General features: G+C 43.0%; 1 protein-coding gene across 2 annotated transcripts in view; it reads right to left on the reverse strand.

Moving 5' to 3' along the window:
• Positions 1-20376, reverse strand: part of LOC306783872 (E3 ubiquitin-protein ligase SH3RF3-like) — a 79415-nt gene that overhangs the window by 19027 nt on the left and 40012 nt on the right. Inside the window, exons 2-5 of one of the 2 annotated variants that reach the window (XM_079277700.1) lie at positions 13558-13833; positions 10790-10885; positions 4450-4758; positions 2655-2770 (exon numbers count right to left, since the gene is read on the reverse strand). In XM_079277700.1, the coding sequence (XP_079133826.1) occupies positions 2655-2770; positions 4450-4758; positions 10790-10885; positions 13558-13833 (797 nt within the window). The remainder of the gene's footprint in view (positions 1-2654; positions 2771-4449; positions 4759-10789; positions 10886-13557; positions 13834-20376) is intronic. The other variant, XM_079277701.1, reaches the window with a different exon arrangement.

Consider the following 20376-nt stretch of genomic DNA (forward strand, 5'->3'; position numbering starts at 1 on the left):
GAGTGAATGAGTTAACTCCTCTGGTATCGAGAGAATTACTCAGGAATATTCATGACACTTTCCCTTTTCAGTTATCAAAAACAAGTTTAAATTCTCTTTTGGGATTTCAAGTATTTATCGCCATTTATTTTTTACAAAATGAAAAATAAGACTACATTTCATTTTTTGTTGTTAAACTGAGATGTACAGTGCACAAGGACCAAAGGATAAGAACATGCACACTGTTGCTGCTCCACCAACTGCTTTATGAAACCACCATATTTTGGTTAATAAAAGGATTTTTTCTGTCAGCACAAAGAGAGAAACTGTGGAGGTTGGTCCTCCCACCATATACCATCCGTTTCCCCAAGAGTGGGAAAGCAACTGTAGGTGGCCAACTGTAGATATGAGAGCTTGTTGTCAGATATCAGTAATTGATCTCATGTGGCATCTGAAATTAATTCCATTCAAACAGCAACAACGACATTTTATTTTAAAGTTTTTGTTACTGAGGTATGACTGTTAAGAGAATCTTATTTGAGTAAGCAAGCAGGAGTGTTTTCTCAAACAGTTTTTATCTGAACAACTGAATTCACTGACACACACTTACAGGTTTTTGAGATTTTTTTTAGATATCGTAAAAACAACGTAAACATATAATTTTTTTTGCCTCAATTGACCAGGTAAGTTATCTGAGAATACATCCTCTTTTACAGTAATGACCTGGTTTTCATGAACAACAATAAGGCCTTTGGGGATATTATAGTATGGAAATCATTAAATATGTTAGACTATAACTACAATCTTTATTCAGATATCAACAGACCTAATTTCCAAAAATATTAGCATGTTAACCAGAATCAGGCTAATTTGGGACATATTGCAATGAGCTGTGAGCTATAACACATAACCTTCTACAAACAAAAGTTTCAGAATCAGAATAGCCTGACTCATATGTACAAGATGTACGACTGCTTTAATATTGTCGCCTGAGATCTATTATGTTCTTCATGAGAATTCAAGTCATTTCTGGTCATGGGACCAACAGAGGCTGACTGACTCATTACTCCCTCCCAAATGATATGCTATCCCATGAACGGGCACTCGATATGTCTTTGTTTACCTGCCCACTAACAGGTCAGCTGATAACTGTAGTACTTAGCATCTTACTTAGTACATGTGAATATTTGTACGTGTTGTTGTTGGAGACATTCGTAGTACGTAGTGCCAGACTCCGACAGAAGACGATAAGGCCGCAGAGTAAACAGGCCCTGTATGCGCTGCCTCCCCGTTGCCATGGTAACAGATGCGGGGACCATCTCCCGTCTCCCCATGGCAACAGGAATAGTTGCCAGGTCAAGATGGAAACGTCCGACCTCATCAGCAGATCAAACCTACTCCGGACGTATGCGTGTGTGCGCACGTGTATTAAGCGTGTGTCCACCCAGCGCTGCTTGGAAGGTGATATTACTAAAGCTGACTATGTTGCTGTATTTGACTGGCATCCTGCAGGCAGGACACCGGTTAATAGTCAACAGCCTGGCCCCTTGCCAAAACCGCAAACCGAATACTGACCTTGGAAGAAGTGATTACTGACCAAACGTCCAAAAATATCCCAACATCTCAAGGTCTAAAACTCAAATTGGTCTGCAGAAGGATGGAAGTACAAGAGTGCAAACACACACTCACCTTGAAGATACCCGTATCTTTCTGGCAGTTACCTGCTAGATTAATTACGAGGTAAATTATAGAACAGTCTTGCTCAGCGTTGGCGCCTCACCAACCATCTGGATGTGACTAGTGAGGTTACATTTCCACAAGGATTCAATTGTGCTTGTGAGTGTGTGTCAGGTGTTTTTTTTGCCGCTCTTGATCCATTCAAGCTATGATCAACCTGTGAAATAATCGAAGTCAACAGCAAAGCTTCCAGCAGCAGCTCATGAACGCCCACTTTGTTTGTCTTGAGTGCTCATACTGAGTCATATTACCCATCTATTGTACTATTTGTCGGTATTGTCTGAAAGTTTAGGTAAATTTGAAAAAAAAAGCTTCCCGATGAAGATGCCGATCATGTAATCACAACATCCGCTTTTCAGTTTTTTTGCATGCCATCCCAATCTCTCTCTGCCCTTCCCCTCATTTCCTGTCTGTCCACTGTCAAATAAATGAAAAATTCCCCAAAATCCCTAAAAAGCTGACACAACAAGCATTCTTAGCTGCATATATTCTGAACTGAAGATATATCCAGTACTGCATTTGTTAGTAAGGACTAAGCACCCTATTGTTCGTTGCAAATTTGGAAATGTTTTTCTTTACATACATAACAGGCTGTGCTCTAAAATGCATGGGGTAAGCGATGGCTGTGCTGTTGAAAAGCCTTGTTATGAAACACTGATGTACCGTCAGCATCACACAACAGAGGGAACGGAGTGTGACTGTATTTTTCTTTTCTGAGGGGGATTTTATCCTTGACCAGCAGAGGAGTAAATGTGGTTGCAGAGGTGGTGGAACGTGGCCAATAACTCTGGGCACAAAAGAGGAACTATTTTTAACGCTATACCAGGAGGTTCTGAAATCATGTTTGGATGTCCACTCGGTTGGAAAACAGAACGGGTGTTTGCACTAAAAAACTTGGTCGCAGGTGAGTGAATGACAGCACCCTGAGGTGTACTCACATGTTGAGTGGCAGCTGAACCTTGGCATGGGCCAGCAGCTCAGAGGTTATGGATGCCACTTTGGGCGGCACCAGCACCCCTGCCAAGGAGGGAGAGGGACCCTGGTGGGATGCATCCTACAGACACACAGACAGATACACACATACAGATCGAGAGGTTTCCATTTAAAATAAAACATTACTTGCAATATGTGCCAGCAGCCATTCCGGTTTTTTAGCGTGCGTCCTGGGTATTGTTCAAAAACACATTTAGCGCAGGTGTGAATGCAACCAGAGGCAATAAATGTAAAAGCAATGGGTCTCCAGTCTCCAGCTGTCAAAGACAGGAATGCTGTTAGTCACATAGAACTGTCAGGGTAGGTGACAGGGGAATAACTGCATCAAATCTAGAGCGGAGAGAAGTTACCACAGTGAACTCTGCCTTGCAAAACGTGCATGTGTACTGCATGTACTGTATATGTGTGCTTAGAGCCCGGCCAAGAAAGATTTTATTGGGCTAATATATTGGCTGATGATAGTTTGTTGCAGATACTGTTTATCTGTATCAGTGTATATATGTTGGCATGTAAGAAATTGAGGCTGCTTTGAAACAGATCGTTGCCGATCGGATAATACATTTTTTAAGGTCTTTTTAGACCAAGTGCAAGAAAAATTATATTTATATTTCCAACCCATCTATATCTATGAGCTTATTCACACAAAGATCGACAGCAATCCAAAACGTTTGTGTTTCAAAGTGTGTTCTGCTTTTCCCTTGTTTGATTTCTGCGAATTTCGGATGCTGATAAAAACAGTACAACCAGTCGAATAATGACTGAATCGATGTTCGCGGATGTCAGTGTCAATTGGGTTGATACAGCCAATGTGGAAGATGATCAATTGATACATTTGGACTTGCTAAAAAAGCGTTCATTGACAAACAAAAAAAAGGTTATAATGATGTGATGGTGAGTCGCCAACGAAAGAGAACATACACCTTTTTAAACCTGATAAAAACACAAACAGCTTTTTCATAATATCCTTTTGAGATCAAGATTTTACACAGATCATCTTACAACATATATGTGGCTGAACCAAACATTAAATCAAATAGTTAAAATCAGCTAAAATCTTCTCAATCTTCAAAACAAGTACTGTTATATTTCTGTACTTTGATGATAATGTGCAGTGTGTAGGATTTGGCAGCATCTTGCTGAAACTTCTCCCGTGTGCCAAACACGTAGGACAACTACGGTGGCTGAGAATGGCCCAATCTAGAGCCAGACTTTGTTCTCTCATACCCATCCATCTAAATGTTATTCTCCTCAGATTGCTTTTGTCCCCTTTGAATGTGTCGCCTGTCTTTGTTTTACTTTGTATAATCTCCTTAGCTGTTTGTGTCTTCATGTGCTTGTCCACACATGTTTTTTAATCCCTTTATCACACGATAAAAATGAATTAATAACCAAATAAAGCCAGTGTTTGGTTTGTCCATACTGTAGAAGCACAGCTGCCGGCTCTGTGACAAAGTCCCACTCAACATGTAGATGTAAACGGTTTATAAGGTCACGAAAATCGGAACAATTCCCACTTTCAGATGATTATGCACCAAAGAAAACATACAGATTAATATTATATTCCATTCCTGCCAATAGATCCGACTAAATGCGACACACTGTTCCTTTACGTAAAAGTTTGAAGGCAGAACCCTTCCTTGTAATGAAGTATTTTACATGTATCTCTAAATAGGATCAAATTACCACCCCTACGACACGTCACTCTAATTATAGTGTGTATGTACGTGTTTGTGTGTGTACCTGGATGCGTGCAGCAGCTCTGGGGTCGGATGAGCTGATGAGGACCGGGTGGGAGATCTCCATACTGTGTCTGTTGTTCAGCTGGGCGGCCCTCTGGCTGACAGACAGCGCAGAGAACGAATGCCTCTTCTTGGCGTTTTTCTTCCCCTCGCCTCTCCGATGGCCAGAGCCATTTCCATTGGCCGGGGAAGCGCTGGGGGAGGGGCCAGGAGAGCAGGGGCCCAGCGGGGCTGGCTCGGAGCTCGGACCTGGAGCGTTAGTTGGAGCGGGCTTGTCGATCTCCATCAACTGCTTGGCTGTTTCATTTAACTGAGCCGAGAGGAGAGAAGCAGGTGTTTGGCAGAACAAAAGAAAGGGGGGTCGAGGGGAGAGACAAGAGAGAAGAGAGGAAAAGTTCAGGTGTTTTATTTAAATCATCTGTGGTTCACATCCATAACAAGATCTCCAGTACTTCTCTACTTGCCAGCAGCATAACAATCGTCACTTACAACAGCTGGTCCAGTGAGCTTCCCTGTACTCACTTACTCGCACACGTCACACAACCAAATGTGAGTCAGGGTTGTTCTATTCTGTCATCATTGTGGTTCCATCTCATTTTCTTCTTTGGTAAAATCTGATTCAGTTATTTATTATATTTAAGATATGATATCATTTCAAGTTAAACGTTACATCAGGACTGAGTAGTGTTTGATGGTTCTCCACGAAGGTTTCTCTTTAAGAATTTAAGAACGAAAGTCATTCACAGTCTCAAAATCGACCCAATCTTGTGCCAAATTGAATGACCAAATCCCTCATTAAACATTTCAATGAATCCCAAAAATCCTTGACACACAGACACACACGCACAAACAAACACACACACACACACCCCACAAAAGTAATATGCTTGAAAGCTGTCATCTCACTCCCTTTTCTAATGAGGACCACAATGAGCTTTTAGCTGTATTGTGTTTTTATCCTCAACAATTGTAATTGCATGTCAAGACTGGGTGATTACAGTCTCATATTTACCAAGTCTCGTATTACCAAATAACTGAAAGAAGTAAACATTCCTTCTAGCTCAGAGTACGCAATTAGGTGTATGTGTCTAATGGTCTGCTCACAGCTCTGGATTTGAATAATGTGGTGGGTGTTTTGTGTTTATTTTAATCAGACATTCCTGAGGAATAAACACCTGGTTTAAGGTACCGGAGAGCACTCCGTTACTGCATATTTCTGGTTGTCTTTAATGAGATGTGCAAAGCGTGTCAGTCCCGATAACAAAGCTTTGCTGATTGGTGTAAGAGCTCTTGCCATTTAGAGTTTCACTGTGTAATTAGTTGAAGATTTTGAAAGAGGTGGCAGAGCAGAAAATGCATCAGTTCGTTGAGATTTTGACAGTTTCCTTTTATGTTCCCCAGCATCACATTCAACATTTCACTTGTCAAATCCAGTATTGCCGCATATAAATCACATAAATACGTCTTCTAATCTTAAGAGCACCATCATCTAAAATGTGTCGAGTGTATGGCATGTTGTATTTAGGGTTAGGGGACCACCGCTTTCTTAATCTGTGCTGATCGTCTGTGATCGGTTCATTTCTCACTACCCGCAAAAATAAAAGCATTACTGGAGTAGCGCAGGTCAGGTCCATCACGACTACTACAGCTGCCATTACACTCTGTAATTCCATTAACCATATCAGCTGAGCTATAGAGCCGACACTTGTTTATCAGAGCGGCGTGAAGAAAAGCGAGGTTTGATGTTCCATATATATGAGCTATCACGGCCACTGTGCCGAAGTCTTTTCTGCCCCGTGGCTGTGAGCACATCTTGGTTGTAAAATGGGAAAAAACAGTCGGTGTGTTTTGACAATTATAGAGCTTCGCAGTGGTTTGGATGGGCACGAAAAGCAGGCTGGCGCTCATTAATTCTGCTCACTCCAACACTCACATTGCTTCTCAATCTTCCCGAACTACCTGCTGATTGCAATTTAACTCTCTCCACCTCCCCTCCCTCACTCAGCAGTGCCATTTGGTGTGGTTTCAAGATTTCTTTTCTTCTTTTCTTTGATGCGCTCATGTTGATCCGTGTTGTATATCTCAGGCTCTGCTGAGAGGGTTTGTGAGCTCAGGAATAGTCTGCGTAAAGCTTGTTGAGATTTGTTCCAGGGCATCAATTGAGCGGCCAAATTGAAACGAATTGTTAAAAGAAACTGTTGACTTGAATGTTTAAACTTAAGTGATGTTATAGCTTGAGGCCAACTTTTATGACAGGCGTTGTATGCAAACACAAAGCATTAAGTGGTAAAATCCAGCAACGTTTTACATGACGCTATATGCACACTACGGAAACACCAGAGGGACAGATGTTTCTCAGAAATGCCTCAGTGAAAGTCTTACTGCAGAGGATGCTAACACATTTACATTGTAATCATGTCTGCTTAGCGTAACCTCAAACTCCCGAACAATCCCTGGAGACGAAGTCAAGCATTTCCTACTGTGTGTGTGTGTGTGTGTGTGTGTGTGTGTGCGTGCGTGTGTGTGTGTAGGAGAGTGTGCACAGCACTGACCCGTCTGGGCTCAATATTGGTGATGTGGCATTTCCATATTAATAGATATGCTAATCAAAGCCAACTCAAATGCCAATAAGCATGATGGATTGATGCTGCAGAAACAACTCAGTTGAGGACACACACACACACATAGACACACAAAGAAGGTCAGCGAGGCAACACACTTGTGTACTCCATAACATAGTGCATTGCAACCAATCAAGTAACTTTTATACATGAATACAAGTTTGTGTCACACACACACCAATGACTGCTTTATCAGGTCCTCTTTACTGTAACTTCCACTGCTATAGTGCCCGGTCATGCTGCAGTAAAGGAGACAAGGGAGTATGTGTGCGAGAGAGAGAGAGAGAGAGAGAGAGAGAGAGAGAGAGAGAGAGAGAGAGAGAGAGAGAGAGAGAGAGAGAGAGAGAGAGATGTTTTTGAAAGACACAATTCTTCTCTTGGTGCTTTTGGCTGGAGGAAATCTCCAAGGGCATCTATTATGTGTTGAGCGGTCTGTTCTCTCTGTGCTTTGTGTCTTTTGGAGGGTGGGTGCTCTCTCCAGGTAATACTAAGACTCGAGCTGATGAGCTGATACCTGCACTGCGAAAAGGGTAAGCCAGCAAGATACATGCATGCTCATGCACACACACACACACACACACACAGTGGCAGATGTGTGCCAACTCCCTCCTGCTGCAGAGACAGTAAGATGCATAAAATGAAACGGGGAGAAAGAAAGATAAGGAGACAGATTCATGCTCAGCCTGTCCACCTGTTGCATGAATCAACCTTGGATCTGCTCAAACACATTACTGCTCAATTCAAACTCATCAAAGCTGACATCACATCCACCTGAACGCACAACTGCACTCCCATACTTATACAGCACACTACAACCCACTCAGCACACCCAGCCAAAGTCAGGTCTGGTGTAGTATATTTATCACAACCCCAGTACAACTTTGTCTCATCAAGATACAGATACAAACCCACCAGACTCCAAGCACACCCACACCCATTAAATCCACCAACAAGTGCCCAAATCTAACTTAACTCACAAACAATACCTTATTTGGCAGTAAACTAATGTAATTCCACAATGGCAGTTTAATTATTTGGTTATTTGATCCCAGGTTGTCAAATATCGATACTTTGTGTCGCCCTTTGGTGTCCGATACCGACGCACACGTCACCCTTTAGCGCCTGCGTGAGACGCACCAAGCTTTCAACTAACCCCAATGTAAACCCACCGACAGCGATATTAGAGGCAAAGAGCAACCGCTCCCGCCGACCATTCGCTGTGTACGCGTAGGGAGGAGGTCAGGGTGGATGGAATGGTCAAAAGATCCACCTTCACTTCAATGAGACCACTGCGTTGGCACAGCAGGGGTCCCGATGCAGAGGGCTCCAACAAAAAAGAAAGAAAACGAAGGGTTGCCGGGCAACATTTTTTGCCACAACTCAACCAACAATACAAGGTGCTGGGCAATCAAATATGTGTAAGAAAACTGTTGTAATGTCACCTGATAATCGGACACAGGGTAAAGTCATGTCCCTGTATCCTCTTCTGAGGTCTTCTTCTCATAGTATTATAAACAGCTGTGCAGTGTTTTAGCCTCTAAAAAGACTTGCAGATGCATTATTCTTGGTTTGTTCCCTTCTCTTTAGCAACATGCACCCATCATCCCTTTGCATTGTTTAACCCATCACTGTTTTCCTCACACACAGTAGCACCCGCTTTAAATGTTGCGACTGCCAAATAAACAATTTGGACTATTTTGGCGGCATCCCTGTCATCTGCAAACCCCTCATCACGGATCTATGTATCCAGATAGTAACGCAAGCAGGCTGCATTCAATAGACAACAGATAGAAGAGGTACTTTATATCCAGCGAGACAAGCACAGATCAGCAGAAGTCCAGCTGGGCCCTCCTCATTAAGCTCCCACTGCATACACTCACCACACACACCCACCCACACACACACACACACACACTCGACATGCCCCCGTACCCCTGCTGTGTCAGAGTGATGGAGAGCTCTAAATTATTGATGCATCTCTATCTAATAGCAACCCCTGTGTGTCTGTGTGTGTTTGTCCCGGGCCTCTCTCAGCCTACGGCTTAATCATCATCACCTAAGAGAGCCGTTTGGTCAAACAGATAATTTCAGGGATATGATTGGGTCGCCAAGAGTCCAAGCCCGCGCAGGCAGCAAACCCAGAGAGAGAAAGAGTGTGTTTTCGAGAAGGCAGTATGATTATAGGCTGGCAAAGCACAAACGAAAAGCTCTGTAGATGAGCAGAACAGTGATTAACGTATATATTTGTACAGATGCGGATATCAAAAGCAATAAAATGTATGCAGCATGAAGGAGGAGTCATGCCATTAGTCTCACTCTCTAATCTCTACGTTAATGATTTTCTCTAAGCTACAGTACATGAATACAGAATGTACTACACTTGTACACTGGATCTGGCTCTTGTGAGAGTCTTATTGTCTCGACAAACACGCATACGTAGATGTACTTCCCATTTTGAGTGAGCCTCCTGTCGAAGGTTTCATCATTTGTTTTTGACAGGGCCATTAGAGATGGATGAGTCAGCGTATTTACAAATGTGTGGTGATGAAAAGACAAGAAAATCACGAAAGACAAGAAAGAAGGAAACGCACATCTTTCCAGATTCCCCCGATGGCTTTTTACCACAGCTTAAAAGAAGCCTTCAATGTGATGCAGAGCAAATTATTTTTTCAGTTGCACAAGAATTAAAGTAAACTGTGTTTCAACCTTGACAGGCATGGCACTATGGAAGGCGGTAAAATGTTTGCGGTGTTGAGGGTTTCTATCTTTTTTTACTGTAAGGAACTCCCTAAAAGAAAACTCCCCCTCTGCCGAGTTTCAAACAGCATTTATAATGCAATTTATATTTCTGGGGCAATTTGAATATTTTGGTTGTGCATTCCTTCAGATAAGTGGTCGAACATAATATCACATCCTGACACGGAAAACATCACGGAGCTCACTGCTGAGACAGTTTTACGGAGAATAATGAACACACCATGCTATTTGAGTCCAATTGCAAATGTCTTACATTAAACATGTGTTCACCCTTTCATGTCAAAGACAGTGTCCGGCCTCTGCTGAACCCAGGTCAGATAGCACACGGCACTCAGTCGGTCTTACATACGTACTTCTGCTGACACTGAAGGACTTGTTTTGATGGCTTTAACCATCTTCTCTGTTACATCCTGAACCTCGAGGCTCAATAAGTCGCTCTTCTCAGCACAGGTGGCATCAAAATGTGTCGAGTTAAAAGTTATGGATTATATCATTGAGCAGGACTTTTGGTAAAAACATAACATACAAAACGGGCTCAGAATACCCTTACGTTCAAGTATATTTGAAACCAGGGAGCATTAATTGATTATTTTTTTTACACTTTCTTGATTCATCCGATCTTCTCTAAAAACAAATCTGAATTAGGCAGTTTACACTCGTGGATAATGAGGAAGCCAAACAGCATTTTTGTCATATTTTCAATGGATAACATCTAACTACTCGGAATGTTTCTATCCATAAAAACAAGCATTTACTTTACTTCTTGTCAACGCAGACAGGATATAATTTCACCGCGAGAGAGAAAATGCTTTTGGCCTCCACTCTCAAGAGTGGCAGTATGATGAACGACAACACTGTAATACTGGTGTTCTTCTGCAACATCACTTTTTCAGCTGCAGCATTTCTGTAATAGCCTGATATGTGAATGCTTTGTGTGAATCTGTGTAATGTCTGTGGGTTTACCTCCACATAGAGAATGGGGAAGATGCCAATCTTGTCTCCCAGCATGCCTTCTGCCCAGTTCTCGTCCACTCGCCTGATTACTGTCAGTACCTCATCCTGGAGAGAGGGGAAATGAGTGAGCCTTCACACGTTGTAAGTCCAAATAATAGCTTTTTTAGTTAATTTAGTAATTGGTGGTGTTAAAAACAACAAAATAAAATGAGAGGATGAACTAACAAATAAATGTGTCTTCTGTTTACCCCAGTTACTAAAACACAAGCTGCAGATCGGAAACTGGCTAACACAAAGCATCACAAACTCTTTGCGAGTGGATGTTTGACACCTGACAGTGTTTTTCTGCTACCTGGTACCCGGAGCTATAGATCTCTCCTGATGTGGTCAACTGAGCCCTTACAATGTGCGGCTAAAACTTTCCTCATTTGTATGTGCTTATGTTGGATTGCTCAACCAAGGAATGTAAAAAACAATTACAAATAAATGAAAATGGTGTTCTTGGATGTTGTCGCTCATTAACTACAAATTGTGCGTGCATACGTTTGTAGATTGATAGGAAACTACTGGTTTCACTTCATTTCAGTTGCCTTCATTTTCACCATTCAATATTCTCAGCAATATTATATCCGACACACATGGAAACATATTCTGTTCCTCGTTCACCACACACGCACACACACACACACACACACACACCCCCCCCCACACACACACGCACACACACACACACACGCACACGCACACACACACACACACACACACACACACACACACACACACACACACACACACACACACACACACAGACTTCATCATGAAAGTGTTTTTCCCTCTGTTGCTCCTCACATGAATACGAAGGTCTTGGTTAGACCATTAGGGACGGCAGAGCTAATGCTGGGAAATCACTGTTGTGTATTTGTCATACTGAGTAATTATTTCTCACATTAGAAAAAATATCACAAATACTGGTTTCTGCATGACAACACGCATCCGGCGCACCGCAGGGGCACGCGTCTCAGCGCGAGTGTATGTCTTTGTGTAATCGTCAAACATTAATCAGTTGATTAGTTTTGCCCTGAAACGCAAAATGATGTGAACTTTGAACGTCTCGTCGTTGTCTGCCAATCCGGCTGTAGAGCTCGGTGTGTTTGAGACAGGGTATCGCCTGTATGACTATGCTTGCCATTGCTGTGACGAGTCCAAAACACCTACAGTGAAGTGTACAGTACACCGCAATTTAATTATCTTTCCCTCGCCGCAGACACACAATTACAATGCAGAGACAGAGTGGCTGTGCCGAGCACAAATGAGTCTGTGTAACAGCAGGAACAAAATGATACGCCTTGAGGAGCAGAATAGAAATGACTGTTTACGTCACACCCGACCTGGATGCACACTTCTGAAGGAATGAGTGTCTTCTCTCATCTTGTCCATCCCTTTCAAAGTATAATTTAGGAGATACTTTTACAAATGGGGATGATGTTTAAGATGAATTTGGACCCACTCTGAAAAGACCCATAGAACACCGATCCAAGTCCGACTTATATGTCAATTATTTTTCAAAAGCAGAAGGAGAACCAATCCAGTGGTGACCCGAAGACACCAGTACTGGCACGAGCATTAGGATCTACTAAGCAGCCTTGCTCAGGAAGAGCAGAAACATGCCATCTTTCTTGCACTTTCCAGTTCACACTGTACATCTCCTGTATGTTTTCTCCTGCACACTCGCTTCCAGTATTGGACATGTTGGCACACAGAGCTGGGACCCACAACCCCGCAAGACCCTACACCACAGGATTACATTGAATACAAGTAAATAACAACTTGGGTTCTGGGTTGGTGTTGCTCACTAAGAACCAAGAGGACCCATAGAGACATCTAGATGGAGGTTGCTCCCTCACAACGGCTCGTGAAAATATATTCATCATTCTTACTTTGATATCAGATGTCCCACCAGACAAATCATCACTTTAATGGCCAGTGCACAGTCAGCAGATATAATGTATTACACAATAAATAATACAATATTCCTAGATGGAGAGCAAATAGCTACATAACCTTCCAGTTACAATACTCTAAGTATGTGGAGGTTTTTGAGTGACATGGTGGTTGAACTACTGTTTTAGGGTTCTTTTTCTTCCAACCTCTTGGTAAATAAATGGAAGAATTTGAATGCTATAAACTATAATTTGCTTAAAAAGTGTTAAAACAAGGCACAATGACGCAATTACCAACTCATTTAATGTCAGGATATAATCCTCAGTCACTGTACACAAAAAAGAAAAGGCCTGTTCAGAATTTACTCACTTAAAAGTCTTTCAGCTGACCACAGGACTGTGTGGCAAAGTTCATGTTCACGCAACAACATGGAACTACTAGTCAATAATAAATACATTGACACCTCATATCAAACAACCACACAAATGATTGTTCGTAAAAAAATAGTACTTTTTGATGCACGTTTGCATAAACATGCACCATGCAGAGCATGTATCCTTTTAATCCTGCTTGAAGTTTAAATTCTGAGAACCATTCTGAAGAGTAGAGCCAGTCGTAATACATTATTAGTGTCCTATAATGAACCAGCCTGGTTTAACACCACGGATAAGTGTTGTCCTCCACTACGGTATTCATGCTGTTGTAAATTCAGCCATCCCTCTAATCTCTTTACATCCATGAGGCCTGCCCAGCCACAAAACCCATGACACATTTGTTCTGTCCGATGTAAAAACAGTGTCCTCAGGTGAGTGTGTGTGTGTGTGTGTGTGTGATACCTTGCTGAAGGCCAGACAGTCTTTATCTTGGTCTTTATCTTTGACCTCAAAGTCGTACAGCGCTTTGCCCTGGGGTGGAGTTTGGCTCAGGGGACGCAGCAACTGGATGTAACTGGCGGGCAAGAAACCATGGCAGCCGCTGAGCTCTCCGTGGTACCAGTTGTCATCCACCTTGCGTCGCAGGATGATGATGTCGCCCTTTGAAAACTGGAGATCGCCTGGTTCTTTTCCTTCGTAGGAGTAGAGGGCTTTACCGCAAGGCAGCGCTGGGATGTTCTGGAAAAACGTACACATTACAAACATACACTTACTAACAAGGGATTTAAATGCATCAAAACAAGCCTCATGTTCCATACAGGAGCAACATGATGTTCCATACAGTGCAAACGTCTTTGTCACTCTTGATCCATCTAAAGTCCTACAAGGGATGACTTTCATACTGTTGTCTGTTCAGTGTGAAGAGCTTCTGGTATCGCTGGTTTGCATTGGTTCCCAAAAGGGAGCCAAAATAAATCAGAGTGTTTACAAAATGTTCGAAAGGATGAAAAAAAAGAAGAAAAAAAACATTTCTGTTCCACAAAACACAACATTTTTTATGACTTTCTTTTATATTTTTCATTTTCTAGTAAAAATCATTATCATATCTTGTGTTGTGCTCATGTCGTCGATAACACAACACAATCCATAAAGGATATGCTGCTGTTTTAGAAAGGTGTGTTATCTTATCCTAAACCAGAAAAACAGTGCCTCAGTGAGAATAGGACGTCCTTCTGTGGTTCACTCCCACGTAGCAATTGAGATAAAAGGTGAGGTGACAGGTGTATTTTTACAGACAAATCTTGCACAGAGCAGCGTTAAGTGTATGCATTTTTAGGCCTCTGCAGAGGATTTTGCAGCATCGCTGTCAACACATAGTGCCGCTGTGTTGAAATGATGCCAGATACCTCACACACCTTGGGGCTAACAATTTCCTGAATATAAAGTGAACAGAAGTTTCATTATATTCTTCCTAATACAGCGAGGAGCTGGAAAGTGTGCCTCTTGTGCGACGTCTGGAACAAATCCATTTCAAGTCTGTTATGTAACAATGTACAATGTGCTGTATGGGTCTATTTGCATTTTTTATGTTTACGCTTGCAGTGACTGATATTTGAATGAAGGTGCACATGAGGCAGTGACACTTCAGTGATCAGAAATTTTATTTGGAGAAGAAGGAAAATACATTTTACCGGTAAAACTGGTTTTGTAGAACCTAAAAACAGTAGAAAATCCAATATGTGGCAAACTGTTAGCCCTGGAGACAAATTTGTAGAGCACGGCTAGTTGGGTATGTGCTCCAAGTCTCATTTTATCACCCCCTGCAGTATGTGACATGACTGGTTATTAAAATGTTTGCCAGGTAATTGCTGCTCCCACCTTGGGCCAAACACAGTCATTTTGAAAATGCCAGACCAGTGTGACACATCACTCCCTGGACTTTCATCAAAATCAGGTCTGTGGTGTCTCGCTTATCACGTGTGAAGGACAGATGCACATTGACCCATTTACTCTCCACAAAGTCATGTTTTACGTGATGCCATGCTTGCATAGGAAATTATCGAAATGTTGAACTTAGTTCCTTTTAAAGTTCTATTAACAACACGTGCAGTGGGACTGTCGAGCTTTGTAGCACACTGTGCTGTAGATGTCCACATGTAGAAGCTGAATGCATAGGCCTGTAGTAAGAGATATACTTAACTGCAATTGTTAGCATGGCTAACTAGCCTTATTAGTGAGAAGTAACTGCCAAGACTAAAGAGCAGATCATTAACTAAGTTGCATTATTTGTAGGGTTACGAGTGACAAACGAGTACTAGGACATCCTTTGTGTGCCTTTTCGTCACCGTGCGAAGGCAGATCCTGGATGCCAACAGAGTTTAAACATCAGCAGCTCTGTTATCCATGTTTCATTGGATTTGGGGAAGTTTTGACTCCAGCATCGTGTCGTGCTATGAACAAAAACTTGAATAGCAACAGTTACTGAGGGGATTTGGGCGTCAATTAAGAATTCAATTGGGATTAATTGGTGGGATCGGATGTGCAGTAAAAGGCTCAAATCGACAAGAGAATACAGTTTTTAACCTGCAGATGACACAAAAGCTACATTTCTGTAAAACCAATGACACATTGGCATTCTCCACCACACAAACCCAAACAAACACTCCAGCGCTCGGCACACACTTAATAAACTGAACATGTTGTTGAAGGAGACGGGTATTAAAAGGGAGTTTATCTCAAAGAAGATCTAGATAAACAAACAGCAGCGCATAACAGAAGAATGCATGAAAGGAAAACAACTTATTTCCTTCCCAGAGAAGGTGTTTACAACAACACTAATACACACATGCTTTCAGACACACACACACACACATATATACACTCTTTTCATACAGACACTAAGAGGCCGATTCTCCCCAGACGCTACACTGAGGAGAACAGCCCTAGGCTCCACTGCGTGACTGTACCGAGATCAGTGGTGATGCAATATGAGGAAACACACGCTTGTCATTTGTCTATCCGGATAAAATCTAGAGGCGATTTAATACCCGAAGCCACATATGTGTCTCCGTTGGCCAGATCACAAATATAATTGCAATCCATCTTTTTAGGTTCCCGGGCTACATGCAAATCATCCTTCCACCAGTCCGGCGGGTGGTGGTAATGTACCTGGAGCTGTTCGCTAGCTGCCAGAGAACAACTTGGGCACTTTAGCAGCATAGTGACAACATTTAACAGTTAGCAATGAAAGCTAACAAGTGATCAATTATCCATAAACTAACACAAACACATTAAAGACTCCTTTGTATTGACTATAAGCAAGAGAAAAGTTTTATCGTCTTCATAGACTCTAATTTACACCGCTCCCTGGCCCATACAGATCAATGCTCTCTCACCAGTGCTCCTTCCAAACACTACTTCCTGACGTAGTTGCACTTAAGAGAAGTCTAGCTTACGTATGTGTCTTGGCGAGACGGATGCATTTCGATCTTTTCAACATCTGGCTCGAATGAGTCTCAAATCACCTCAAAACCACCTCCCAAGGTGGTTTGATCAATTTGATTTCAATATGTCTTGGCTGCATTTACACTTCGTGAGATCCGATAGCTCTACGACGTGACTAAGAGGACTTGGGATCATTGTTGAACATCTCATTTTAAAACCATGAATCTACTGCTATAATAGCCTCCATTAATCTGGTTTCAGGCTTTCCACAAGAGTTTGACACCTTGCTGCAGGGATTTGCCCCCACTCATCCACAAGAGTGAGGTCAGGCTCTGATGTTGGGCGATGAGTTCCAATTCATCCCAAAGGTGTTGGGGAAGAGGTCAGGCCTTTGTGCAGCCAAGCTCCTCAACACCAAACTTGGAGAACCATTTCTTTTTTAAACAAAGGACTTCCCACAAACTGTTGCCACAAAATTGGAAGTGCATTATTGTTTAACATTAAGATTTCTCTCAATTAAAACTCGGGCAATTATAGCATATAGCGTACAATTAACAATAAGCTGAAGCTGAGTGAGCAGTACAGAGTCAACGCTTGTATTTGGACATCAAAGATAACACCCCAGAGAAGCAGTGTGTGTGTGTAAGAAAGACAGACAGACAGCAAAATGAGAAAGAAAAAAGAGAGGTGAAGGAGTAAAAGAGGAGAATAAGAAAATGACAGACAGGAGAGAAGCACACTTGTGACTGTATTGTCTTCGGTTCGATTCCCTGAAAAACCCTGTGTCACAAAAATGACATTTATATGCTACGAACATTGTGGTAAGTAACGCAATTTGTTCCTGGATTACATTCACAGGCTACATTTTTTTGTGAGTAAAGAATGTGTTGTATTTTTGTACCACACAGAGGTCGATGGGAGGGTGCCAGGCTGGATAGCTGCTCGTCTTCCACCCCGTTTTTATTCCCTCTGTTCTCTTCCCCCAGGCCAACAGGCTGGGATGACCTCCTAGAAGCGGCTGGAGGGCCTCATCAGCCAACCGCTGGGTTTGCCACTCGACGTCGGGAGGAAGGAGGTCGCTGAGCTCGCCGCCGAGGGCATCGGCTAATGCTAGGGGCAGGCTGCTGTCTGTCTCTTCACTGAGCCTGGGGCAGGAGGGTCAAGCTGCATGAAGGAGGCCTTTCTTTTTAAAAGAAAAAGCTCCCACCTGAATCTCAACAATCTAGTTGTATTATTCCTGTCATGCCTGGCGGTACAAAATCCATCACAAGAGAACTCTTTTTCCAACTGTAAACACTTTTAACTGCTTATGAAACAGTCTCAATCTAATACTGAGGACCTAGATGAGTAAACGAGACCATCAGCAAGAAGATTGTCTCTTTATATATATCGTAATGCTTGTAGTCAGTGCCACCGGGTCAGAGTGTGCGCAAAATCAGATGAAATCATGCAGGTTCACAAGAAAGTCCTTCAGCTCAGACTTCAGCGGGACCTCCAACCCGGACCCAGAGTCTGAAGTCGGAGGTCCGGTGGGAGGTGGGGAGCTCTGTGCTCGGCTGCAGCGGCTCCTCCTCATGCGAGTAGAGCTCCGCCCTGCTGCTCTGCCAGTCCACGCTGGGAGCCGACACCGACACCACGCAACTATAGGCCCAGGCCGTAATGCGTGGGTCCGCTGAAGGGAACAGAGGCACTGAAGAACCAGAACCATGGACTGCGCGGGGGCAGACTGTCTGACACTGCTGCAGTAAAATGAAGGGTTTTCTAAGTGGACTCTGGTGATCCACCACTTATATCTAGGGACGACCAAAATCAACACAAAACTAAAGTTCCTCATAGTAGCTTTCATGTGCACCTCTTCTGGTATCACTCCTCAACAAACACACTAACTTTACTTCAAAAAAGACATTAAAGACCTTCAGCTTTCAAGTTGCAAATGGGAACATCTGCTTCTAGGTTAAAATGTGAATTAGTCTGACAACACGTGCTGCCACCTTAGCGGAGCGCTGGCTCTTCGAGTAAAATCAAACATGAAACTATTAGACTTTGAACGTCAGGTAAAAAAGATGTTGTAAAACTTCAAAGATGTGTTTGAATGAAAGATTTACCGTTCCACTTTCCTTTCTCTTCACCCCGCCTTTTTAGTTTGAGCTGCTTTAGCGACTTGAGTGAATATGGCAGCGTTGGCTTCGTGTCTTTATAGCATTGTAAAGGCCCTTTAACACATGCACTTTGCTCTGTTAATGTTCTGGCACGTCTTCTTCTTGGCATCATGTTTGGAAAGGAGCCAGAGTCACTGTAAAATTCACTCTGATAATTTGGCAGGAGCTGGTAACGTTTCTGTAACTTTTCCTTCACGGCTAAAGACAAAACAGAAAACACCAACATTACCAGATACTGTACGTGCAAGGTTGTAATGGTCTAGACCAGCGGTTCCCAAACTTTTTAGGCCACGCACCCCCTTCTACATCCCGACCGGGTTCACGCACCCCCAACCCCCCCCCCCCCCCACACACACACACACCTTAAAAAAAAAAAAGCAACAGAGCCGCATAAAAATCTGACGAATGAGAGAACAGTTTGCTCGCGCGTGGCGTTTGTTTACAAGATAAAAAACACAAAAACTCTTCCTGCACCGTGCCTTCGAAAAGGTAACGGACGTAACGTTACGAAGGTAACGGACGATTGGCCAGATTGGCCACATCTGTAGACTCGTCTACTTGCAGAGAGTAAAACTCACTCTTCTTCACGCGACCGACCAATGTAGCCAGGATGTCTTCGGACAAAGCATCGATGCGCGCGACAGTGTTGTTGGACACCGGGATCACGTCCAACTTTTTCGCTTCTCTCTCTCCAATCATACATTCCACCATCGCTTTAACATTTTTCCCTCTCCACCACCGCCTCTCCTACAACCGCAACACGCCGCCTGTCTCCGGCAGAAATGCGCTCATCCACGCACGGGAACAACACCGAGTTGTAATATATACCTCCATAACACCCCGCCACTCTCGGCTCATACCTCCCCAGCAACGACGCACATCACCCGGACACAATACCTCCAGAATGTCCCCCGGGTGAAATCCGGGACTTGGTTTTATGGCTCACTCGTTGGCGCTGGGACGCGAGGTCTCCAGCCGTCCCCGCCGTGAGGCACCCGATCGTCAGGTCTTCAGCCCTCGGAACAGGCCGCGGGTCAACAACTTGTGGGTGGCGGGGCAGAGGCGAGGCAGATCACAGAAAAATAATAAAGACTAGAGTATGGCAAAGATATGTTGATGAGAAACGTATTTGTACGTCAAACACAAACGTAATCAGGGAGAAAATACGTTCGTGGTAAAACGTAATTGAGAATGCATTTTAGTTTTGGGGGAACGTAATTTTTAGGAGACAGGACTGCACCGCCATTACATTTTTCCTCTCGCGCACCCCCTAGAGGCAGCTCGCGCACCCCCAGGGGTGCGCGCACCCCACTTTGGGAATCCCTGGTCTAGACATGTCAACATCTGAATGTACGTACATATACCTACACAATTATATATTTATATGCTGTATTGATAATGAATATATTTAACGTTGAATTATCATTTATACGCACAGGGAAATAAATCATGAACAAGACAATCTATGAATGAATTACTGTGGATAAACCAATTCCAGCTGCAGTTTTGCAGAGGAGATATTTTCTCAAGCTTCTTCTTATTGAATATTTCCTTTTCGTTGCTTGTTGAAGAGCAGGGTAAAACAAATTAAAAAATCTCCTTTGAAATCCATTTACAGCTTTAATCTAACTTTGTACAGCCTGACAATCCGGGATAACTGCTTCAGAATAAACCGCAT

Source organism: Melanostigma gelatinosum (genome assembly GCF_949748355.1).
Source record: "Melanostigma gelatinosum genome assembly, chromosome: 10".
Classification (NCBI taxonomy): domain Eukaryota; kingdom Metazoa; phylum Chordata; class Actinopteri; order Perciformes; family Zoarcidae; genus Melanostigma; species Melanostigma gelatinosum.